The 26,794-nt window shown below is 36.8% G+C and overlaps 1 protein-coding gene across 1 annotated transcript in view; it reads left to right on the top strand.

The window, feature by feature from the left end:
* Positions 1 to 14,571: 14,571 nt before the first annotated feature.
* The window catches only part of EPC1 (enhancer of polycomb homolog 1), a 104,588-nt gene continuing 92,365 nt past the window's right edge, over positions 14,572 to 26,794 (top strand). The window contains exons 1-3 of the mRNA XM_042945269.1: positions 14,572 to 14,675; positions 14,787 to 14,879; positions 25,679 to 25,870. Of these exons, the coding sequence (XP_042801203.1) occupies positions 25,868 to 25,870 (3 nt within the window). The 5' untranslated portion in view covers positions 14,572 to 14,675; positions 14,787 to 14,879; positions 25,679 to 25,867. The remainder of the gene's footprint in view (positions 14,676 to 14,786; positions 14,880 to 25,678; positions 25,871 to 26,794) is intronic.

Genomic DNA, 26,794 nt, shown 5'->3' with positions numbered 1-26,794 from the left:
CACATAACAAGTCTTATCAAATTAAAGAAGACTGAAATTATACCAAGTATCCTTCCAGCTACAACGGTATGTAACTAGAAATTAACAACAATAGGAAAGCTGGAAAATTCACAAAAGTGGAAATTAAATAACACACCCTTGAAAAACCAATGCATAAAGAAGAAATCAAAAGGGAAACCAAAAATTATCTCAAAACAAATGACAATGGAGACACAATCTACCAAAATTTGTAGGATGCAGCAGAAGCAGTTCTAAGAGGGAAATGTAGAGAAATAAATGCATAAAGTAAGAACAAAAGAAAGATCTCAAATAAACAACCTGACTTTACACCTCAAGGAACCATGATTTTTTTTATCTACTAATTTATGTATTATGCATGAAAGAAGGAAAATCACAAAAACCTCAAAAAGGATTTAAGCAGTTATACAGGTAAACTTATGATCCTGTTTAGGAATTTTTTTCCCATGTGCCTGACAAAGGGTTGTGCCACCTTTGATTAGATAGTTCTGGTGACAGACAGTCACCATCTAATGTGGTAGTCTTTTGGACACTCTCCTTTTGTTTTTTAATATTTTAAAAAATATTTATTTATTTTTGAGAGAGACATAGACAGAGTGTGAGTGGGGGAGGGGCAGAGAGAGGGAGACACAGAATCTGAGCTGTCAGCAAAGAGCCAGACGCAGAGCTCGAACTCACAAACCGTGAAATCATGACCTGAGCAGAAGTCAGACGCTTAACCGACTGAGCCACCCCAGGTGCCCCTTCGACACTCTCTTTGATGGAATGTTATAGTTTACTCATTTTTTTTTAGTAAATTCTACACCAAAATGGGGCCTAAACTCATGATCCCAAGATCAAGAGTTGCATGCTCCTCCAACTGAGCAAGCCAGGTCCCCCATTTGTTTTGTTTTTTTAATTGATCCCAAATCTTCCTTTCTTCAGCTTCCTCTCAATTGTTCCTAGGTTTGTCCTTGAGAGTAAAGCAAATGCATCCCCTCTTCTGTTAGGATAGTTGCTCCATATTTGGAAACAGCTAGAATGTGTGCTACTACCCTCCCTGTCCCCCACCTCTCACTCCACCAGAGCTCTAGTCTCTTAAGACAAGGGCTCTTTCCAAAAGTCTTCATATATCAGTGTCTCCAGAACTCTTCTCACCCTGTTTGCACTCTTTTAGATTACACTAAGAAAAAAAAATATTCAGGGAGATTTAATTTTATATTTTAAATATTAAGTATTCATGGGGTGTCTGGGTGGCTCAATCAGTTGAGCGTCCAACTCTTGATTTTGGCTCAGGTCACAATCTCATGGTTTGTGAGATCAAGCCACCTGTGGGGCTCTGTGCTGACAGCATGGAGCCTGCTTGGGATTCTCTCTCTCTCTCTCTCTCTCTCTCTCTCTCTCTGTCCCTCCCCTGCTCACACTCTCTCTCTCCCTCAAAAAAAAAAAAATTAAATAAATAAATAAATAAATATTACGTATTCACATTCACTATGCCTTCCCCAAGCATCCAACCTAAAATAACTTTCATTATATTCTTTCAGGGTATCTTGTTCTATTCCTTTATAGTACTTATCATATATAAGTGATACTTACAAATCTAATTAATCATAAATACCTAATTTAGATAACACTTTAAATTATTAAATATTTATTTAATAATTTAATTATATCTATAATAATATCTGTCTCTTCCACTGGTCTGTAAGTTCTCTGAGAGCAGGAACTATATTTATTTTGCTCACCATCTTATTTCTTGTTTTCAGCATAATCCATGCTACACAGTATATATTAATAAGTATTTATTGACTGATTCTCAGCTGTTGAATAAAATGAAATTCACATTGTGAACATAATTAAAGAAAACAGAGTGTCATTGTCTTCCTACATAGGAAAAATATCCTGGAAGAAATTAAGAAAAAGCAAATTTTGAAGAAGACAAGGGTCCTGGATTGATGGAGAAAGCAGGGGAAAACACTCCAGCATGTAGCGCTTTATCTAACGTAGTAGAGAATGGTAACTGTTTACTAAAGTCCATATTCCCTTCTTCCTGGACATATGGTTAGGTTACATTTCTAAGCCTCCCTTCCTGTTAGACAACTCCTTTGCTGGTGACTAATTTATGTTCATGCTGGAACATGAACATAAGTGAGGGCTACTGCTTTTGCATTTCTGTTTTAGAAGTGTCTCCTTGCCCTTTTGTCTCTTCCCAGCCTCATCAATGCAGATAACAACAAGGCCACAAGTGGTTTATTCTCCATTTGGGGTGGAGCCACAAGTTGGAAGGAGCCTGGGTCCATTTTGGACTCCTCGGAGCAGAGCTGTCCCACTCACTTGGATTGTACATTTTCTATTACTGCATAGAAGAGACATAAACTTCTTTGCTCTTTAGGCTACATTATCAGTGGGTCTCTTCTTATAACAAGTTACCTTTGTGGGACACCTGGATGGCTCAGTAGGTTAAGCGTCCCACTCTTGATTTCGGCTCTGGTCAGGATCTCACAGTTCATGAGACCAAGCCCCACATTGGGCTCTGTGTTAACAGTGCAGAGCCTGCTTGGGATTCTCTCTCCCCCTGCTACTACCCCGCTCACATGCACAAACACACCCTCTTTCTGTCTCAAAATAAATAAATAAACTTAAAACAAAATTTTACCCTTTGCCCTAAGACATCTGTCATTTAGAAAATGTTTGATCAATATTGCTTGAATTCACAGTATAGAGAATGACATGTGTGGCATAGTCTAAAAGAATCTAATCACAAACAGAGGAGATGAATATGCTTCAGACAAGAAGCTAATGAAGAGTAGTGAGAAATCGCTAACCAATTGTGGGAAATATTGGGGGTTATTATAAGCATATATTAAAAATATTTTTAAGTAATATAAATTGTATTATTAAACTCTCATGTACCACTCCCTCAAAATGAATAAATGTCAGCATTTTTGGAACTCAGTTCAGATTTTTTTCATTTTTTTAAAGAAATAGTACCTTATAGCAGGAACTTGGGTGGCTCAGTCGGTTAAGAGTCTGACTTCAGCTCAGGTCATGATCTCACAGCTCGTGAGTTCAAGCCCCACTTAGGGCTCTATGCTGACAGCTCAGAGCCTGGGGCCTGCTTCAGATTCTGTGTCTCCCTCTGTCTCTGCACCTCTCCTGCTCGCATTCTGTCTCTCTCTCTCTCTCTCTCAAAAATAAGTAAACATTAAAAAAAAGAAAGAAATAAAATAGTACCTTATAAAAAATTACTGTCCCCTATAATTATCCTGCCTGGAGGAGGTTTTTCAACATTCCTCCCAAAGTCTGGTACCTACAGTTGAAACCCAAATAAGGACTAATCATGAGAGTACAGAGTCTATTACTCACTGGGATTGGGACGGTAAAGTTCTAATAGCAAAAACCACGATTGCATTTCTTACTTAACAAGTGCTTAACACTACTTGCTTATGTTAAAGTGGAAATTTACTAACACTGCCTAGCCATCTTTCACATTAACTACTACCACCTGTTCTCCCCTTTCTAGGCTAACAAAACTTGTGAAATTGACTTCTGACATAAGTGCACCACCCGACATTTACTACTTGTAATTGTTCTCCTGTTATTTTGGTCTATTGGTGACAGGGCATGACTTTTATTCAGGAGAATTTTTGGCATCTAGTTGCAGACATTGCCCATTTATGAGGACTAAAAACTCCTAGGTGGATCCTAGCACTTCCAATACTTTATAATAAGTTTATCACTTGGTTCCTTTCCCAAAACTGGTCAATATATCAGGCAGATACAGGTGCCTGGTAAAAGCAGGGTCCTATTTTAGTATTTCTGTTTTGTTTTGTTTTGTTTTGTTTTGTTTTGTTTTGTTTTGTTTTGTTTTGAATCTGAAGAGGTTTCATCTAAAAGTTGCTAGACATTTTCTGCCACAAGGAGTAGCGACATCAATTATTCCTTAGAACAGACTTCCTTTGTTTTGAAAAAACTACACGAAGGAGCCATTTAATTATATTTCCCCCAATTGTTCTGTGGATTGTTCTGTGGTGGCATGGAAAGTTGTTTGCTTACAAGGGCAGACTGGGTGAAATTAGCCCAAGAGATTTCCAGATAGTATTATTGAGCAAGAAAAGTAAGATGCACAGAGATGTGTATGATTCCATTTATGTAAAACAAATGAAACAAAAATGTGAACGTGTATAAATATGTTTTTAAGTGGCTACATGATCATAGAAAAAGTACATTAGGCTACATACACCAGACTGTGAACATGGGATGGTTTTGTGGTACAAGGAAAAGCAAAAACAGGGAAGACAAGTAACAAAATAAATAAATAAAAATAAACTTTAAAAAAGATATTTTTAGAAAAGAACACTAAAAAGTAACAGTACCATGTAATATAAGTGAAAGATTGGACTTTGCTAAACTAGTTGAAGTCATCATTTTTTCAAATATAAAAGCAATGTGGTAACAGATTTGTGAGGGTTTAGGGACATATGTGTTTTAAGATGAATATCAAAACACAAAACAATAACAACAACAACAACAACAAACCCTTATGTACACTAGTAGAAAGACGATAGTAAAACCCTCTATGACAAAAGCAAGTGCAAATTATCTCAAGTGTTTCTGTTAACAGATTTTAAAAATGCAGTTTGAGGTTACAGTTAATAGCATCTTAAGTAGAGGGAAAAGAAATGCCAAATAAAGCAGATTTGATTCCAGATCATGGAATAAAATAGGCAGGCTATAATGGCTTCTTTCAGGTATGACTTAAGATCCTTCCACCAGTGGAGCATCTAGGTGGCTCAGTCAATTAGGTATCTGACTCTTGATTTCAGCTCACATAATGATCTCACGATTCAGGAGATAAAGCCCTGTGTCAGGCTCTGTACTGACAGCATGGAGCCTGCTTCAGGTTCTCTTTCTCTGCCCCTACCCCACTCGTTCTCTCTCTCTCTCTCTCTCTCTCTCTCTCTCTGTCTCTCTGTCTCTCTCTCTCAGTAAATAAATAAGCTTTTTTTTTTAAAGGCTCCTCCACCACAGGTATTAATGTAACCATTTTACAGATGATGAAACTGAGTCTTTGAAAGTTTTGGCAGCTTTCCTAAGATTACTCTACTTGAATTTGAGCCCATTTCACATAATTCCAAAACCCATGTACTACTCACTATCATAATAATTGTCTCACTATAGAATGATATACTATAGATTTAAAATTCATTTAGGAGCATGACATACATATCCTGTATTTGCCATGGCAGGCTATATTGTATTCCAGAGTAGTGCCACCGAGTTCTTCTTTTCTTTTGTATCAACCCAAATGTTCTCTGTGTTTCCATGCCCCAATATATATATATTATCATTATCATTATCATTTAATAAGTTTTATATTTATTAGATCTGTATAGGCTCACAAACCTATATGATCTTCACACACCTCCATCTCGCTGACTTCTTCTGTCTTACTCCACTCCAGCCACTCTGGCCTCCTTGTTGTTCCTCAAACACAATAAGCATGTTCCTGCCTCAGTGCCTTTGTACTTGCTATTTCCTCTACCTGGAATAGTCTTCCTTCAGATGTCTACTTGATTCACTCTCCTCCTTCACAATGAATCTTTTCCAGATCAACTTACTTAAAATTAGAATCTTTGTGGCCAATCTGACTCTTGCTAAATGGTATCTCCTGTTTTATTTTTTCTATCACATTCATTATCATTTAATAAGTTTTATATTTATTTACTTTGTTTGATCCCTACCACAAAAATGTAAACTTCACAGGGCATTGATTTTCTCTTTTTTTTTTTTTTTTTTTACTGGCATGTCACACGCATCTAAAATAGTACTTGGAACACAATAGGTTCTCAATGTGTGGAACAAATGAATAAGTGCATTGCTGTTCTCCTTTCCAATATTCAGATCTGATAGTATGATGTTCATTAGATATGTCTTTTAATTACCACATTCTGGTCATGCATCTCATGCTATAAATGTCTACAATTTCTACATGCCTGTGATTTCTAGAGATAAAAACAGGACTGAGGGGTCAGTGGTGAGACAAGTGAGTCAATAATATTGTTGAAGAAATAGTGATTGTATAATATGAAAATATAATTTTTATCTATGCCTGTAGTTTACACAAAAATGAATCTAGGTAGATTATATACATATTTTTAAGTGGTGCAAAGCTACAGAAATTCAAATTTTATGTTGTCATTGGAAGGGTAATAAACAGGGGCACTGGGTGGCTCAGTAGGTTAAGCGTCAGACGGCGGCTCAGGTCAGGATCTCATGGCTCATTAGTTCAAGCCCTGCATCAGGCTCTGTGCTGACAGCTCAGAGCCTGGAGCCTGCTTCGGATTCTGTGTCTCCCTCTCTCTCTCTGCCCCTCCCTTGCTCATGCTCTGTCTCTCTCTGTCTCTCAAAAATGAATAAACGTTAAAAAAATTTTAAAAGAAGGGTAATAAACAATGTCAATATTGCAAAAAGAAATCAAACAAATTTATAAGAAAAAAGTTAAGGTTTTAGTGGCTAAAAGGGCAAGGTGTAAATAATTTATATAATGAATACACAATTTGTAAACAAACATGGAAAAACCTTCAATGAGTTAACAACAAATGCAAATGAAAACTATAATATGGTATCATCTGACATTTAGAAAGCAATGTGGTTAAATGGCTATCACAATGTTAAATTAAAAAGGCAGAATTCAAAATTATATCTGTCATGGTTATAATTATGTATATGGACATGGACAGGAAGGGAACCCAAAAGCTAGATGTAACTTGGTCTGCTGGTTTTATGAGCATACTGAAATTTAAAGTTTATTTTCATCCCTTCCTTACCCTACCCTATCCTATGTTTTGGTATGTTGACATTTGAGGTCAATCCTCACCTGGCCAGTTTTGGTTTTATTGTTGTTGCAGTTTTAAACTGAGAAATACTAATTTTCTATCTCTGTCACACCATATTTTTTCCCAGAGCATTAGGCTTTGTAGTTTTGAGAGCCAGAATAGTACAGAGGTTACAAGCACAGACTCTAGAGCCAGACTGCCCTAGTTTGAATCCTACTTTTTACTTGATCTTGGGCAAGTTACTCCAATGGCTCAATTACTTCACCTTTAAAATGGACATAATAATAGGGGCGCCTGGGTGGCTCAGTCGGTTAAGCGTCAGACTTCGGCTCAGGTCATGATCTCACGGTCCATGAGTTCGAGCCCCGCGTCGGGCTCTGTGCTGACCGCTCAGAGCCTGGAGCCTGTTTCAGATTCTGTGTCTCCTCTCTCTCTCTCTGACCTTCCCCCATTCATGCTCTGTCTCTCTCTGTCTCAAAAATAAATAAACGTTAAAAAAAATAATAAAAATAAATAAAATGGACATAATAGTAATCCCTCACTTGTGTGGTTTTTGCAAGGATTAAAAAAGTTCATGCATGTAAAGCACTTAGGACAGCACATAGCACTAGATAATAGTGACTATTATTATTATTATTTTAATTAATTAGTTAAATAATTGATTATTTTCTCTCTGTCTCTCAATATTCTCAATATTCTTGATTAGATTGAAACTCTTGTCAAGCAAGCTCGACAACCTTAAGAATCATAGGGTTCTTCCGTCTTGCACTGTTGGTGGGAATGCAAACTGGTGCAGCCACTCTGGAAAACAGTGTGGAGGTTCCTCAAAAAATTAAAAATAGATCCACCCAATGACCCAGCAATAGCACTGCTAGGAACTTACCCAAGGGATACAGGAGTGCTGATGCCTAGGAGCACTTTACCCCAATGTTTATAGCAGCCAAACAATAGCCAAATTATGGAAAGAGCCTAAATGTCCATCAACTGATGAATGGATAAAGAAATTGTGGTTTATATACACAATGGAATACTACCTGGCAATGAGAAAGAATGAAATATGGCCTTTTGTAGCAACATGGATGGAACTGGAGAGTGTTATGCTAAGTGAAATAAGTCATACAGAGAAAGACAGATAGCATATGTTTTCACTCTTACGTGGATCCTGAGAAACTTAACAGAAAACCATGGGGGAGGGGAAGGGAAAAAAAAGGTTAGAGAGGGAGGGAGCCAAAACACAAGAGACTCTTAAAAACTGAGAACAAACTGAGGGTTGATGGGCGTTGGGAGGGAGCGGAGGGTGGGCGATGGGCATTGAGGAGGGCACCTGTTGGGATGAACACTGAGCGTTGTATGGAAACCAATTTGACAATAAATTTCATATTAAAAAAAAAAGAATCATAGGGTTCTTTGCCAGGAGTCTGTTGTTTTCAAACTATAATTAATGGTTCAGGTAATGACAAATCTGATCTCTAATGCCATCTTTGTACTATGTAACCACAGAACACAGTCAGGCAAGTCACAGTTTCTCCAGGTGGCAGAACAGACTCGAAAGGGTTGGGATCTGGAGCTAAACCACCAACCATGTGGGACAGACAGAGGAAGAACAGATCCCTCCCTAGGTACTAGGAAATTAAGTCTTAACATTTGCTGAAATACGTGTCATGTTCCAGTTATTGTGCTAAGTCTAAAAGCAGAGTAGTTGGTAAGAAAAGCCATTGCTTTCATAAAGGGTAAAGACAAACATCAAATAATCACAAGTGCAATAAGTGCTACTCAGAGATCCAGGATTCTAGGGGAGCTTACAGTCTGACAAGCGGATATTCCAACCACATGATCACAGTCAACAGAACACAGGTTGATCCAGCATAGGCTGCTGTCAAAGTGAGTGGCAGTATCTGGCAATAAGGAATACATAGCAATTATTACTCAAAACTACAGGAGGCATGCTGGGACTCTTTATTCTGGAAGTTCCTGCCACCAGGCAACATCAAGGAGAGAACTCAGATACTCAGAAGATTAAAACAGATTGGCACATCCTGAAAGGAGGTGAAAAGAATGTACTGTATTCTAGAACTCCAAGTAATTCAGTATGGCTGGAGCCCAGACAGGAGGAGCGTTGGGAAGGGAGGCAGGAGCAGCAAGCAGGGACTAGATCTTGAGAGCATTTTCATACCACATGGTGGACATCTGCCAAAAACCTGCAGCCTGCTGGCTGGGGAGTACTATCAGGCTCAGTTCTCTTGCTCCTTTCCACCTAACAATAGCACCACACTGAGCTTCTGCCAGTGTGGAGAGAGGCATTTTCTAGCCGCCACATTAACCCAAATGGTCCAAACCCACATTCAGAAGGACTTGTAACTAATATGGGCTGTACAGTTGCACCTGAGAGCACAAACAAGGGGTAAGGCTCTCTTTTCCTTCTCTCTCTTTCTTCCTCCCTCTCTCTCTCTCTTTCTCTTTTTCTCTCTCCTGCTTTTTTAGGTTAAAGTCCAACAACTTCTTTTCTAATGAATAAATAGCTCAATGTTTATTTTGACTTTTCCCTCCTATGTCCAAGGGAAATGATAACATAGTCCTTAATTTTTCTTGCTTTGAATGGGGTTTGCTGAAAGGGGGTACTAGTGTCAGTAGGTGGCAGCATGGAAGGAAGCTCTGCTGGGAATTCTCCATCCAAAGGGAAGAAACACCCTCATGCCTACAGAAAAATAAAATAGGCCTTTTTATCTCATCTGTGAGTTCTTTCTCTGTGATCGTTTTTCTTGGAATCATGCTGATATTCACTTTGTTATTATTTTAAAACTATATAATTTTGGAACTATATTTGTGCTATAAACACTACATACTTATACCACATAGATTACCTTTATGAAATAACTTCACATTTATAGAAGATTTGGCATTCTACTCTAAGAAAAACTTTCTCTCCTGCTTGTTTGCTTATCTCTCTATGGACTTGTGTATTCCTATTTTGTTCAATGCGTTGTAGTGTGTTACTGTCCTTACTTACTTTTATGTGCAAAATGAACCAGACTTGGCCAGTGGGGATCCCTTCAAGCTAGCTTCTATGTCCTTTGACAAGTGTTTATAATTGTTTGAGCATTTCCTTACTCTCTTGAACAACAGGTGATCCTAAATCATCTTGCATTTTCTTTGCCTCAGCTCTGGTACCAACCATTTCCAACAAATACTGGTTCCTTTTAGCAAATATCAATATTTAGAAACCAAGATCTAGGCACTCACCATGTTCATTTCTACTGAGCTGTCATTGCTTCTAAGCTCTCTCAGAGAACAGAGCTAGGAAATATATGCATGTATACACATAGACATACAAACACACACACATTTATATTTATCTCTATATGTATCCATGTATGTATATTTTTTAAACTCATTAGTTTACATACCAATACTTTTAATTCCAATTCAGCACTTCAGGTTCTCTCCGGCCTTCCTCTTTCCATATCTGTAAACTCTTTCTCCAACAGTGAGAAACCTGACTCACATGATCCTCAGTGTGTTTATTTATTTGTTCAATCTACCTGTATGTAATTGATCTATCTACCATGTTGGTTGTCTGCTTAGCCCCAGGCACTGCCATTTCCACAGCAACTGCCTCTTTCAGAGGAGGAGAATGGATAGAAAGAGTGGCTTAATGAGAGGAAAAGAAAAATGGAAGGAAGGAAGGAAGGAAGGAAGGAAGGAAGGAAGGAAGGAAGGAAGGGCCAGTTCCATCTTAAAGCTTCCCACCTACAGATTGTTCAAAAAACCAAGGGCTTACTCAAAGGCAAGGGTTCAATAGTGTTTCCAAATGCCAAATAGGGAAAGAAACAGAGAGTCTGATCAGCATTCAACTGTCTGTGCTTCTTGCAGTAACTCAAAGTTTCTGTCAATAATAATCTCAGAGAGTCCTACAGAGGCTTTTCTACAGACACTGTGATTATGGTTGAGGGTATTGCTGCCATTGCCATAGTACTGTCCCTATTTGGGCTCCACAGTTATATTTCTTCTAATTTATACTCACACACCTGTCCATGATCAACCACCATGTCATAATATCTGTGTTAAAAGGAGCCTACACACAGTGCTGAGACCAACCCTTCCCCATGGAAGCTTTTATATTGAAAGCTAAAGCTCTTAGAGACCAAATACAAAGACACAAATACTTCTATGAGGAGTTATCAGGCCTTTATCCTGCCTAGAAAGATCTTGATATTCTTTTTAGATAAAAACAGTGATAATTTCTGGCTTTTTCAGGATAGTGATGGTGCATAACAGGATCTGCAATTTACAAAATTCCGGGGCACACATACTTTTATTTAAGAAAAGGTAGGAAATTACCTTAGAGACATATGTGAAATATGAATATTTTATCACACTTAGAAGACCTCAGCAAAATTCCAATATATGAAGAATATTCTTCACTTCCTCTTAGAGAACTTGTGGCACCCTCTGATGATAAATCTGAATCCCTCCTTAGATAATAATTTATCCCCTTTACAGAAATCTCTAGTCCAGGTAGTAGTAAGCTTTCCTCAACAACATCACATTCAAGCCAACTTTAGAAATGCTCCTTTAAAGTCCAGAAGCTTAATTTCTGGGCCAAATCTGTCCAGAATGGATCAGAATAGTACCCAACTGTCCACCAACCATAGAAATGAGAAATAAATGATAGTATATTCAAAAGCAAAATATTACACAGCAGTGAGTGTACTACAACTATGCAGCAGCACTGCATCTCACAAACATAACCAAATGTGAAAGTAGGCATCGTGTATGATTCTGTTCCTACACGATGTCTACTTTCATGTTCAAATATAGACAAAGCCAGTACATGGTGCTACAAGTCAGAATTGCAGTCACTTGTGGGGGAATAGCTAGAAGAGGGCATAAAGGGGGTTTCCAGAATTCTAACACTATTCTGTTTCTTGATCTGGGTCCTATCCATTCTGTAAAATTTCATCAAGCTATACACTTAAAATTTATATATTTTTACTGTGTATATTAAATTCAATCAATATATATTTATGCCTCAAAAGGCTCCTTGAGTGAAACACCACTGATCCTTAAGGAAGGATCCAGAAATTTTCAGGGAAAAAGGACCATTCTTAGGTCACTTTCTAACATCTTCAGGAAAGGTCAGGATTGTTTTAAGTCCCCTGGTTATGACAGTAGGCTTCTCTTCTGTCTCCACACCTGCTTACTCTGACTGACCTTAGCCCCATATATTTGAATCAGACCATGTGGGTACCATTTTGTGACTAGAGGATTTTTGGAGGTGAGTGAAACTCCATGTTTATACATATATTTTGAGAAGGCTGACTCTCCCCAAGTCAAATTTGCCAAAATTTTTTTAATGTTTATTTACTTTTGAGAGAGAGAGAGAGAGAGAGAGAGAGAGAGAATGAGCGGGGGAGGGGCAGAGAGAAAGGGAGACAGAATCCAAAGCAGGCTCCAGGGTCTGAGCCCCAATGAGGGGCTCGAACCCACAAACTGTGAGACCGTGACCTGAGCCAAAGTTAGACGCTTAACCTACCGAGCCACCCAGGTGCCCCAAATTTGTCAAAATTTAATTGAGAGCCTACTGAACATCAAGTCACATTCAAGGCCTGGAGACTACTCATGCTGAGGTGGGGAAATCCAGTCATGACAGGTAAACATCTCTAGAAAGTAGGAAAATTTAATGATCTTCTTTAAAATGTTGAATTTAAGATTTCAAAGATCCAGAACCAGAAATCTTGAGCTGATATCCCATTTCTCAGTCTTAAGTAGTAGATAGTTTTGAAAGCTCCCCATACCCAAAGTGGTTCTTTGCCCTTCAAAATGATGTGAGCCTGTAGCCACATTTAGAGCTATGGGACTTAAATTGGTAGGGGAAATTGGATTTTTGTTGCTTTGGAGAAGAGAGAAAAAGACAAATAAAATGTGTGTCTTTATGACTTACTTTTCCATAGGATTCAAAAGATGTTAATCCATAAATTTGTGAACTCCCCATTTGGCTCTCTGGGAACCAATCTAATCTTAAGGTAACATATATGTAACTATTCCCTATGCACAATGAAGATATGCAGCTATTGAATATATTCACAGCAGCATGTCCCTGGAATAGTTTCAGGTTGATGTCTGGCTCTGCTTATTCTTACCGTTATTATCAGCATACCTATTCATACCCCAAATCTTGCTCAACTGATTTAAAGACACTTTCTAACTTTTTTTCATTGCTTCTATGTCATCTTTGCAGTTTTTTTCCTTTTTTAATTATTTGTGAACACTCCTTAGTCTCAGCCCAATTCCTAAAACTGCCACAATATCCAACTAACAATTTTCATTTTTTCCTCATATATTTTTTCCAAAATACATCATAACAAGTTATCCAAGACTTTAACCAAGTTATATTCTTGCATTCTTGGCAACTGAATCATTGAAAGAATGAGTCTGATAATCATCCCCAATGACATTTTTATCAGGGCTTTCATAAAATAATCCCTATATTGGAGCAATTAATAGTTTATTTGAATTTTTCTTGAAAAACAAATTATATTTAGAATGGTTCTGTAATCTGTGTACTTTTCCTAAGAGACTCCTTCTAGGTCTTTCTTTGTTCATCTCGTGACCAATAATATCCACAAATATAACTACCACCTAAGCAACTCAGGTATTTTATAAGCCCATAAAAAGGTAAAAGAACCTTCAGAATGTGTGTATATTTTCAAAGTCATTAGATTAATCTAGAAGTATCATCTGAAGCAGAATTTTGTTTAGGAATCAGGATGTGTAATTTTTAACACCGAGAACATATGCTCTCCTTTTTTCTTCCCCTCTTTATTTCTCCACTACTGTGATTCTTCCCTTCATTTGAACAGCTTCTAAGCTCTTTATTCTAAGATTGTGCCCTGTTTTTGCTTTTCTTTATTAATCTTACTACTCAAAATCTGAAAGTAGGATTCAGTAAACTTTCTAGTGAAACCAAAGGGGACGTTTGTCAAACTTGGCACCCTCTGGTTTAAGGTCTGTATCATGCCGCTGATACTTATAGTTTCCAACCTCTGTTGGCTCCTTTACAATCTAATGCCCTGTAGTCTCTACTTACTTTCTGGCATAGGAAATCTCTCCTCTTTCCTTACAGATAACATGGTAAATGGTTTTGAAGCTTTTTCAAATGAGGAAAGTGATGGCACTAAAAGTTGCATTGATCGTATACTATTTTATAGTTTATGAGATAGTTTACGGGATTGTTAGAAATAAATGACAGGCCTCCTAATTCCCAATCCCTATGTCTGGAAAGAATTTAATACTATGGTCTTACTCTCATTTTACTTAGTTTTAAGATTATCATCTATTAATAATAAGTGTAACTGTTCTCCCATTAATGATGGCAATATAAAGTCTTCCTTCCAAATAATTTATTTAAGTAAAAATGCCATTACATTAAAGAAACTTTAAATAAATAATAGCAAAGGTGATATGAGGATATGGCAAAAATCGTGAAAATCAAATGACTAAAGTTTGGGAACCATCACTATTTGGGAAACTATTTGGGAAACTATAAAGACTGATGTAGAATGATGGCAGGGCAACCGAAAGTCAAATGTCATTTACTCTGTTCTCTAGATGGTACTTAATGATTCCCGTGCTCTCTTATGACATCAGTTGAGGTCATAATGGCAAGAGACAATCCCAGGCTTTCCGCTTGCCTGACTCCAGCCAATAGCTGACTGGCAATTAGAGAAGCAATCCTATCACACGTTTGGAATAGTCAGAAAATGTGCTGATAGGAGCCAATCAGAGCGACAATCTTCAGGCCCTATAAAAAACATAAAACTGACCCAAGAAAAGAAATAGGTAAGTTGGCCAGTATCAGGGAGCATAGATTTGCATGCTACCTCACCTCTGGGGCACCAGTCTCTGATTTTTTTTTTTTTTTTTTTTTTTTTTTTTTTTGGCTCTTTCTAGAAACTAGATGTGAATCCTGGGCAAGTGTACAACAGTGACAGAAAGAGCACTATGCTCTGGGTAACCCTAAAAGTTTACTAAGGACACTGTAAGGTGGGAACCATCTTTGCTTGGTATTTATGGTATTTCTATTATAGCAAATATTCTTTTTAGCTAAAAAATGATAAACATCTTGTTTAAGTGGCAAGTAGTTGGGATGGAAGTTTTGTTTTTGGCAAAGCCATAAGTGGGGGGGACAGGGCTAGGGAGACTGACACAAAGATCTTGCCCTAAACCCTTACAGGGGGACAGAAGTTAGAAGAGGAAGCTCATGCTTTTGTTTAAGAAAAATTTATAGGAACAAAAATTATAACAATATTTATTAACTTTAGGAAAATTTTAAAACTTTTATAAGCTTCAATGTCTTCATCTGAAAATAAAGAGAGCAATAACATACCTCATACTAATTATTGTGCAGATTACATGAGATAATGAATATAAATCACCAGGTCACACTAATGCTCCATAAATGTGACTTCTCCACGAAGGCAAAAGAACTGAGGTCAAAATCTGAATCTTACCAGTTATGTAACCATGGGTCAGTTTATTTATTTATGACTCAAAATTTTCCAAAATGTATATGAGGCAGATTATAAAAATTCCAAATAACAAAATAGTATACATAAAATTTCAGAATCAGGGAAAATATAAATTGGAATGGAAAACCAAGTGAAAAGAAAAAATATAACATATATGTTCAGACCATTAAGTCTTTTAACAAGTACTAATGTGTACTAAAGTATAAAATTAGCTCTGGGCTTCCTAGCAACCCGAAAGAAGATGGGAAAATGTTTGAACAAAATATCCCTTCATTCTCCATGGGGAAGAAAAATATCAAATGCTCATGACAAACGTGTTTTCGAAGCTTTAGTCTCCTCATCCTTAAAATAATAAAAAATATTATCTAGCTTTCAGGTTAGATGTTGAAGACTAAGTGGAATAATGTATATGAAAAAGTACTTTTAAACTTAATGTGCTATATAAATGTTATTTATTATTCCATATACTTTATCTAATAGAGCAGGCTTCTCACACTTTGGGATCTTCTCTTAAGTTACTGAGCTAAATTACTTTTACCATAGGAATATCTAGCATCTCCAGGTACTATTCTAATTATTTACATGTATTCAATTCCTCTTGACAATAATAGTAGCTGATATTTTATTATCCCAAATCAGATGAAGAAATTGGGACACAGAGAGGTTAAGTAACATTCCCAAGATTACTCTGCTAGTATGTGGCAGTGGTAACATGAATACCCAGGAAATTTGGCATCTCAATACATGATTTTAACCATACTTGTACACAGTTACAACTAGGTATAAATTCCTTATACTCACAGGGCTTATGTAACTATAAAGAATACCCATCTATAAATTGAATATAAACCAACCAATAAAACCAATAAGTTTTAAATTAAAGGTCTTAATGTGATGTGACAGAAGATAATTGTTTTCCCCATAACTACTGGTAGCATGAATTTGATGAATTTGGTCAGGTTAAAACCAGGTAGTGCAAGACTACATTACCTCATCACTGTTTTTCATCCGAATTACTGTAAACCATTGTTCATATAGCTTATAGTGATATTATGTCTTTACTTGATATAAACACATCATTTACATATTAAGTCTGCTTTGGTTCTTTTCTCATTAGTTCCCTGATTAAAGTAGAATTGCTTGGTGCTAACTCAATTATAAAAACAGACTAAAATTGCAGAGTAGCACTTGGCCGTAGGGAGGTCATTCAGATGATGCACAATATGCTTCTTACTTTTAAATTATTGTTTAAATGAAAATTAAAAATTTTTAAATTCTCACGGAGAGCTCAGAGATACCAGTTTGAGAAATCCCACCAGAGACTATTCTTTAAAAAGCAGGTGACCAGACGATCTCTTTGTAATTTGATGTGCAACCCTATCCCACTCTGTTGCCAGAGAGGAAGAACTGAGCACCACCTCCTGCCAGTAAGAGAAGAAAGTCTCTAAGCAATGTCTATACTCCTCCAAGTTTCCACCTCTTTCTATCATGTACCCAGGGCTCCTTGGGGCATCTTGAGGTGGCGAGTCCAGCTAGTCTGAGTCCTATCAGAAAAGAGGGAGACTTTAGGGAGATTTGGCTACAATAAACCTGTTCTGATGGTACCAAGTGCCACATGCTAGCCCTAGTGGCCTCAGACTGACAAGGGGCTCTTTCGGGATTCTTTCAGCAATAGCCAAGTCCCAAGACCATGCTCAACTTGAATTCCAAGCCAAAAGGGTCTCAGTTCTCAATGAACAGTTCAGGCCTAGGGTGAAAGCAGATCCAGAAGCACTGCTTCAGGATCAGTTCAAAATAGATAGGAATTTAGCCTTGTTTCCTATTGTAAGTATTCTTCAAATTATGTTTTGCAAACTTACGTTTGATGTATTGGTTTCCAAATATGCACAATGGACACAGCATACTGATGTGAAGATACAAATAGTTTTAAGATGTCTGTTACTGAGGATTGCATATTAAAGACTTCTTTGAGGACAGCAAAAATGTTGCAATAATCTCTACAGAGAAGCAAAGACAAGAGTCCAGCATGCCAGTGTCTGGCTTAAAATTACCATGAAATAAAGAGCCAATAGCACGGATCTTTACTAGCAGTTCTGAGAATGAAGCCTGGACCCTAAAATAGAGTGACTAACTCAATCTCATGATGACTGAAACCTGATCTTGGCCTCATCAACATTTTACACTAACTCCTGGATAAGCAATCGCTTTAAAGAACCCCCAGTAAGGATAAATAACACCCATCTGGCATTTTCTTTTGCTAGGTGAAAAATGATAAGAGGTAAATGATAAACGATAGTAAGTCTGAAAATAAGGAAGGTCGTATCAACAACTTATCATATATAGAATAAGGTAGCAAACAGTTGGCTGCCACCAGGGCTGTAGGCTTATTTATAAAAAGTTGATCTAAAATGACCATATTTTCTGATTTTCCCTGTATAATCCAGGCTGTTGTACCAGTACAGTTATTAATAGCGCCATTTTCACTCTTGAAAATTTCTCAATTTTACTACAAATTATCTAGTCACCCTAGTCACCCTATCTATGACACCATCCCATGTTATTTTATACTCCGCCTCCCCTTCTGATCCTCTTCTCCCTCATCCCCTAGGAATCCCTTATCATCGTCTTTACTCATTGACCATCTTTCCCTGTTTTCCAAGTGTTTCATGCTCCAAAGTTACCCCTCTATTCAGTATTCACTCCCATGTAACCCAAATTCATTCAACTCAAATGATCCTGGGAAATGATTAGAAAGCAAGCAATGTGGTTATTACATGGAAAGGAGTTTGTGCTATCTGTGATTTTACAAATAATTTAGAACTATAGAATGGGGGGACAGTTTTCTAATGCCTCTTGAAAATCTCTGCCACTTGTCAAAGTAGGGTGCAATTGTGTTAATTATGTAATCACTTCTGTCTGAGTTATTTTTGTGACTGCTATTATATATACACTTGTTCAGTTATATAATAGGGATCGCTGACTTGGCACCCTTTATTCTGAAAGTTTGCCAACACAAAAAGAAGTACAAGGAAAGACATTAGAAAGAGATCCAAAGAAGCAGGATTATATTCTTTATTACACATTTCCATATTTTCCAAGTGGCTTGAATTAAGTTTATATTACTTTTCACCATCTGGAAGGAAAAATGAATATAATAGAGGAGAATAATATGTAAGAAAAGAGTAAAGATCACTTAGGCCACTACTTATTCTTATCAACAAGAAAATATGAAAGCTAGCTTTGACATTGGATAATTGTCAGCTGGTTACAAACACATGTGTTTATATCACATATAAAATAAAGCTTCTTTCAGTGGTCAAAAAGTTAAAGTGAATCATCACACCAGCAATCCAGCTTTGCAAGAACTGCCTCTCTTTTATTAGTTACCCTTAACTGGCAAGATAAAGCCCCGCCCACCCCCCACCCCCCCCCACCCCCCACCCCCCCCCACCCCCCCACCCCCCCACCCCCCCACTGCTTCCCACTGTGTGCCATAGCAAGGTGTTAACCAAGACAGACAGGAATAAGTCTTGTAAAAGCACATTTTTAAGGGGTGCTATTTCTTTGCACCACCTACTTTGAGCACCAGAATTTTTACTGCAATTGTCAGTTGAGGGCTATTCAAATTCCCAAATTCGAACTTATAACAATGCCTAAAGTGTTCTTTTAATGCAGAACAAATTCATTACAAATAACTGACCTAAATATTAAAATACAGTAACCACCTATGCAGATTCCTTCATTAAAATCAACCCCCATTCCCCCCACCCTAAGAAATTATAAGAAGCTTTAGCTAGATTTAGCTAGATATAGCTAGGGAAATTATTTACAATTTGATCCTGTTAAACTCTTCTTCCTTTGTCATCCTAGACCTGAATTATTTACTGACTTTTTCTTCCCAATAATAATTCATGTTCTATAACAGTAAATGATCTTTCTTGTATGGAAGCTTTAATGATTTCTCACAGAAAATTTTCATCTCTTTTTCTATAATTATTCAATCTCATACTTTAAGCAAGAAGCACCAAACGTGCTTCTGTTGCTGTGGTTATTCCAATTCCTCTTTGACCTCAAATCTACACAAGGGTTAAATTTTAAACAGGATAGTCTCTGTCAGTATACGATTTTTTTCATCACCAATTTGCAGGTGGGAGTGGTGGGGGTCATGGAGGGAAATATGTTCTATTTTTTTTAATAGCACAAAGAATAACTTTCATATTGAATACTAGAAGAAAAATTCCTCTTTTTCATATTTTTACTATGATACTTCCCATAGCATACTACAATACAAGAAAACTCCAAGCTAGGGTCTAGGTTTACTGTTTTAACCATTTCGTGTCCACAGGTCCATAACAGGTCAGTTACCACAGAGTCTTGAATTCTGATAAGCCATAGAGGAATGAGACGTTTGAGTAACAGCTGAGGTCACCCAAGATTTAGGGTTCAGAGGATGAAAATGGCTGCTGCTGGTGGAGGCATGCATATAGCTGTCAAGAATATAAGAAAAAGAATGTTGAGAGAGTGAATAGTGTTGGAATATGCAGTTCTAGAATACTTGCCAGCAACATGATTAAAGGAAAACATAAATATAGGAGAACCATTTTTTAATAAGAGAAATGAGTAGTTGTCTTAGGCACTTAGAACAGAGGTTATTGAATATTTTTTAAAGAATTATATCTTTCATCTTGTTCCTCACCATGTCTATTGCAAATTATCAGATCCCATCACTCTGTAATAATTAAAATAGCTTTCTTTTATTAAGAAATAACATGCATACAATATAATAGATTTAATGTACTAATCAAAGTATAGCTCAAGAATTTTTGCATATATGTGTACACATATGACATACATATATACATACAAATATGCATATCTTATATCTATGTAACCAAATGTAACCAAAACCCAGATTATAAAGTCCCCTTCTCAGCCTAGAATTATACAGCAATTTAAAAGTAACTGATTTTAACAGAGAAAATAATTTGAAGATCACTCACACTGATTGTACTAGAAAATGCATTAGTTATGAAGAAGAGACCCCATAAAACAGTGCTTTTAGACAAATTAGTGGTTTTCTATTTCCCTTATGTGAAAAAAGAAAATCCAGATGGAATGAAGGCTCCACAGAACCTAATGTTCTTCCTTCTATGCAGCTACCCCTAGCCATGAGCCATCCTCTTGGCTGTCACAGAGCTCCTGACTCCACCTAGGTGTGGTGACCACATTCCAAGCAGGAAGAAAGGTGAAGGTGAAGAGCAAAGGGCCCTGCCTGCTGAGTCAGGCCCCTATCAATGCTTTCTCAGAAACTCCACCAAATCACTTCTGCCTAAATCTCACTGTTTAAAACTGTGTGGCAAATAGTTTGGGGGGTAGCAAACCCAAAACAAAATTAGAATCTTTCTTTCTTTATTAGTAAGAAAGAAAGAGGGGCTGGATACTGGCTAGCCAACAGTCCCAGCCACACCAATGGTCACAAACTCCTCCCATGAATGACCTTTCTTGAAAATGCCACTGTGCTTAGATACATGCAATCTAAAATCATCCCACAATGGGTAATGAGTTCTGAAGTAAAACTCCTATAATCTCTGCCACAGATATAAAATTAAAACATTTGGAAAAGACTGGTGAGGTACTGCTTCAAAATATGTTTCCTAGAAAAGAATCATAACATTTCACTATTCTTAAGAAGGAAAATACAGGAAAAATATTAAAGGGTAAAATTAAAAGAATTTGTTTAAGACCACACAAATAACTAAAGAAATTTGATAACATGGTGCACATTAATTCATTATGGTCCACAAATGGAAGTTTGGCCATTTCCAAATTGTAACTCTTTTCATGATCATTTGGATTATGAGCTTTGATTTAAACTAAGAATGATTTTTTTTTAAAGAAACTGAATGGACTAGCATCTTCAGATGCACAGTCTCTTAACCACAATTATGAATTCCCAAAATTTGAAAACTAAAAACTTTTTTGCAAGTTGCAGTATCTGTTTGGTGACAAAAGCTGACTTGACTGATATGGGGCTACTTATAGTCTTTATTTACCCCCATTTAGTGTGATTGGTCATATATTTTATTATTATATTTGGTTATGGAATGCTGCATCGTATTACTGCTTTAAAATTATGGTAGTTCCCTCTCATCCATGGGCGATACATTCCAAGACCCGTAAGGGATGCCCAAAACCTCAAACAGTACCAAACCCTATGTATACTGTTTTTTTCCTACACATAAATACCTTTGATAAAATCTAATTTGTAATTTAGGTACAGTAAGAGATTGACAATAACTAATAGTAAAATTATAACAATATAATATAATAAAAGTTATGCGAATTTTGTGTCTCTCTCAAAACATCTTACTCTACTGTACTCACCCTTCTTGTTGTGGCGATGTGAGCTGATAAAATGCTACATCATGAGATGAAGTGAGGGGCATGATGCCGGCATCGTGACAGAGCATCAGCCAACTATTGACCTTCTTACAACTCGTCAGGAGGAGGATCATCTGGTTCCTGTGGAGGGTTGGCCATGGGTAACTGAAACTGCAAAAAGCAAAACTGTGGATAAGGGGGACTACTATGGTTTAAAACTCTGAATTCCAAACCATGTTTTCCTTCACCTCACAGTTTTAAGAGGTAAAGGTCTTAAAAACTGCATTACCTAATTGGTTCACAATTTGATTTGTTTAGAGATTCCTATTACTATCAAAGCTCATTCGAGGAATTACACATCATTGCTTTTAAATATTTTCTAAGTCTTGGAATCTAAGAAGTCGAACACATTTATTTCTGCCCAAGTGTACATAGCATTTTGGTTCAGTAACAAACAGTAAATTCAAAAAGGATAACTTTTTATTACTATTGTATTAGTTAAATTCTAGCTTTATAATAATGCTTTGGCTCATTTGTTTAATGTTTATTTATTTTTGAGAGAGAGACAGAGACAGAGTGTAAGCAGGGAAGGGGCAGAGAGAGAGGGAGACACAGAATCTGAAGCAGGCTCCAGGCTCTGAGCTGTCAGCACAGAGCCCAACGTGGGGTTGAACCATGAGACCATGATCTGAGCTGAAGTCGGACACTTAACCAACTGAGCCACCCAGGCACCCCTAGCTCATTTGTTAAAAAAAAAAAAAAAAAAGTGTTAATTGAGCTTTGTGCAACTGATAAGAAATATAAGGTTTTTTGAATAAACATATACCAATATCAAACTTGAAAAGAAGCAGAAAATGAGGCAAATGGTTGCCTGAATTCTTCCTTTTCATTTTACTGGTAATATGTATGATCTTAGATATTTGTTTCTTATTCATATGTATTTATGAACTGAGTCATGGTCAATGGCTATAGTGATGCAGGCAAAATGTAGATTTTTAAAATATAATACCAAAACACTGTGATGCAGCTGTGTAAATTCACAATTTGCATGGACTTTAGGTTTTTTCCTCCACTTCACCACAGCTTCTCTGGATCTCATCGTCACTAAAACTTCCAAAATCTCAAATTCCAACCTTCTACTCTCTGGATATAATTCACTTAGATATGGAACTCCTTTCTGTAGCTTACAAACCTCTGCAGAGACTAATTTCTGACCTCATCTGATGTCATTTTCCCTTTCTCTCAATAGGCTGCACAGACATTGGCCTCATTTTACTTCCTGGAATACTTCAAGCTCCATTCTGCCTCAGGGCATTAGCACATGTTGTAACCTCCTTCTGGTCTGCTATTTCTCATGTATTTTTCAAGTTTGGCTCCTTCTCATCCTTTAAGTCTAGTTTCAATGTCACCTTCTTAGAAACAATTTCTTTTAACACCTTATCTGTGTGTTTCCCTCCCTGTTACTAAGACTGCACTCTATGTCTTTAATAGCACTTACAATTTACAATTACATATTTATTTGCTTGCTTTCTTCTCTGTCTCCCCACTAGACTATGAACTCTTTGAAGGAGATGGTAAACTGTCTCTTGTTCATTAATATATACGTAGCACCAAGCATCACATCTGGCACATTCCAAGCTCTGAAGAACTATTTGAATAAACAACATGAGAATTATTTATCCTATGTCTTTCAGTAATTTTTTCTAAACATCTCACTCTACATTTTACCTTTGCCCAAGCAAAAGATGTCCAAATCTTGTGTATCATGAATGTTGGCTCAAAAACTCTGAAGAAAATTCTCCCATAAGAAAATATATAATTAGAAATATTAGAAGAATCTAATTTATAGATAATAAAGTATATACACACATGCACATCTACATATGTATATATGAATGTACATATATAATTATATATGTGGATGTGTGTGCATATAAAGGAGTGGTGGAAAGGATGGGAGAGAAAAGAACTGGACTAGGATCGTGGAGAGACAAAAGGACACAGTGAAAACGGCCTCTAGAAAATTGTTTCTATTGGAAAGAAAAGTGCTTAAAAATTACTCAAGAATGTTAGTCTACTCTGTTCATTAGATAGCTTTTTTAAGGATGTTTTCCTGACTATAATCAAATAAATATCACAGAATTTTACTGTCATCAGGTCACTATTGATGAGATTACAAAATAATCTCTTTACCGCAGTCGTTCATTAAATATATTTGCATCCAAGTCTTTTGTCATCTACTCCAGTTGAAGGAGAGCAGGGACAATAGACATAGCCCAGAGAAGGGATCTAGTTAGGTTCTATCTAAATTGGCCTAGGACCCATGCCTGTAGTTGTCTGTCTGGCAAAAGCAAATGAATGCATGGTAAGCCGTACCTCCTGGTTTACCTTGGACAGTCCCTGTTTATTCCAATCATCATATAGTTAATAATATGTCCCCTTTCGCTCTCAAGTGTCCTGATTAAAATGATGAATTATATAGTCACCTTAGCTATCGCTCCTTAAGAATGTTACCTATTAAATGCCAGGCAGGGAAAGGGATGCCAGACCAACAGGTATGTGCACAGGGGGAAAGGGATCCTGAAGAACTAGGCAATTCCTCACCCCTTTTCTTCATCCAGTTCCTTTAAACATTGCTCTATCCTTGGCTCATTAGAAGTTTAGCTGGCGAAGAATTTTGAATGTGTTCAATTAACAAATATGCAGTATTAGACACATTTCGATATTTGCTGGCTTTTTGACTTTACATTTACAATCATCATGTTGCATTCATTTTGTATTAATTTTTTTTTTAAGTCTCAGACTTCATTTTTATTTAAAAGCCCAATTGGAACCACCAAATACCTGACTCAGCTCACAACTAGAGACAGAGCATCAAATTTCCCAGCCCACTTAATTTGAAAGCTTGCCAAGATAGGTGAAAGACCTTATAAATATGTAAAGCAGGAAGTTCAAATTACAGTCAAGTAAATCGCTAGTGATTGATGTTCTTTTCAAAACAATTAAAAAAAAAAACTCATAAAAGCAGCACATTTCTAAGACCCCCTTACCAGAGGTTTCACCAGAGTTCAGACTGGACAATGTACTTTTAGTACTCTATTTATTTTGGATTTTTACCACTTCCTGGAGGCCGGGAGGAGGCACAGTGGGAGGATCCAAAAAAACTCAGTACCACAGCCATTTTGTTTGTAAGGCAGAGTGGTAGAATTCTGTCAGCCAGTAAAGGTTTTTGAAACAGAATTTTTAAGGAGGAAAAAAAAAAAAGTATGTCTATTGTTTTAAATTTAACCACTAAAATCGTTTTATTTTTATTCTTTGCACAAATGGTAGTTATTGCAGCTAACGAGTTCTATTTTTACAAGGAATTAAATCTCTCTAAGCTACAGGAGTCGTGAATTTTGTTCAAGGAGGACTGCCTTCTTTAGGTACCTATGATGTGAAATCAACAATGTTTTGATGGAAATAGTTTTTTTTTTTTTAATGGCCATATTTGTATCCAAATTACATATCCACGTTTGCGAAGTGATCAACGATTTGCTTAAGAAATGCATTATATTCCGTTAAAACCCCCATACAGGAAATAAGAGGGTTCCTTAAGACGTTAAAAGGGCATTTTCCTGAGCTTACAGGCAGTCGTGGGTGCTATTGTTTTGCAGTGTCACTTAATAGCGAGCTTAGACTTTTGTCGTTTGGGTGGCTGTGCTTTTAAAAGCCCAGTGTAAAATGGCACACACACTGCATTTTTTTCCGAGCTGCAGGAGGCGGGGGGAGCGGGGGATAGTGCAGACTGTAGGGACACTGCCCTCCTAACCAATCAGAGCACGCCTGCTTGCCATCGCAAAGTTGTTAACCCCAGAGTCTTCTGGCTGCCGCTGCCTCCTCTGCTTTTAATCTTCCGTGGATATTTCTCCGATTTTTTCCAAACGCCCACAGATCCTGGGGGAAGCCACCCTATTCAGCCACTGATCATGGAAGAAAGTATTACTTTTTATTTACCAAATATTTTAAAGATGTTTGAAGATCCATATGCTGCCTGGAGGCTGTTGTTTCTAGGGACACAAGTATCCAGCCTATATTGTTACAATTATTTTTCAAGAACTGGCTTCTTCTTTGCCTACACTAATGGTAAGTTTGTATTTTTTAACATTTATTTCATTAAATCTCTGAATGAGCCACCAGATAAAGAGGATTTTCATTGTGTTTCTTCTAACAAAACCAATCTTTGTATTTTTCTTTAGCTTTGATCTCTGCATATTCCACCTAATCTTGTCTGGTTAATTTTTACTAAAAGAAAGAAAGATAGTTTTTTTTGTTTTCATTATTAAAGCTAAATGTTTATAATATAAATTATACTTTAATTACTGTGAACTACAAGAGAACTCAGCTATTTCAAGATGGACTTGTTTTGTGCCAGCAATGTTGGTAATGCCAAATATGTGCATATCCCCTTTATAAAAATTATGTATTACCTAATTTGTCCAGGACTAAATTATCAGCAGGCAAACTATGGATGTAGTTTTTGTTTCTTTCTTTCTTTCTTTCTTTTTTTTTTAACTGGCCTATTGTGGTTTTCTTGATGGATTACTTGGATACAAACTACCGAAAAGCTGCCCTTGGTATAATGAAGGTGGAGATTGACATAACCGGGTTTATATTAAGTTATGGCTGTTACTAAATAGTGGGTCTTTTATTTGCTGATCAGATCTAAACTTGTATTCCATAATATTAATTCTTTGAGGCTCTTCATTAGATAATCTTTGTAGATCTAGCTTGTTTTTCTCCAAAAAGGTATCTTTGGGAGACATTTTGTAATTTTTGGCATTTTTCTAATTTTTTTTCTTTTTGCACACGGTGGGAGATCTTTTTTGTTTTGCATTGATCTGTGTTGGTGGCGCTGTCGTGCTCCTCAACAATTTATGTCAGTTTCACTAAAAGAAAAAAGGAGGAAAAAAAAAGAGGTGGGGCAAGATTTGATCTATTATCTTATCCCTTTATTTCCTTAAAGAAAGTTCAATTTGGTCAGAGGAATTATTCAGTTGTATGATTGAA

This window comes from Panthera leo, chromosome B4 (assembly GCF_018350215.1).
Source record: "Panthera leo isolate Ple1 chromosome B4, P.leo_Ple1_pat1.1, whole genome shotgun sequence".
NCBI classification, from domain to species: Eukaryota; Metazoa; Chordata; class Mammalia; order Carnivora; family Felidae; genus Panthera; species Panthera leo.
The sequence above is the reverse complement of the archived record's forward strand: the minus strand, read 5'-3'. Positions and strand labels throughout refer to the sequence as shown.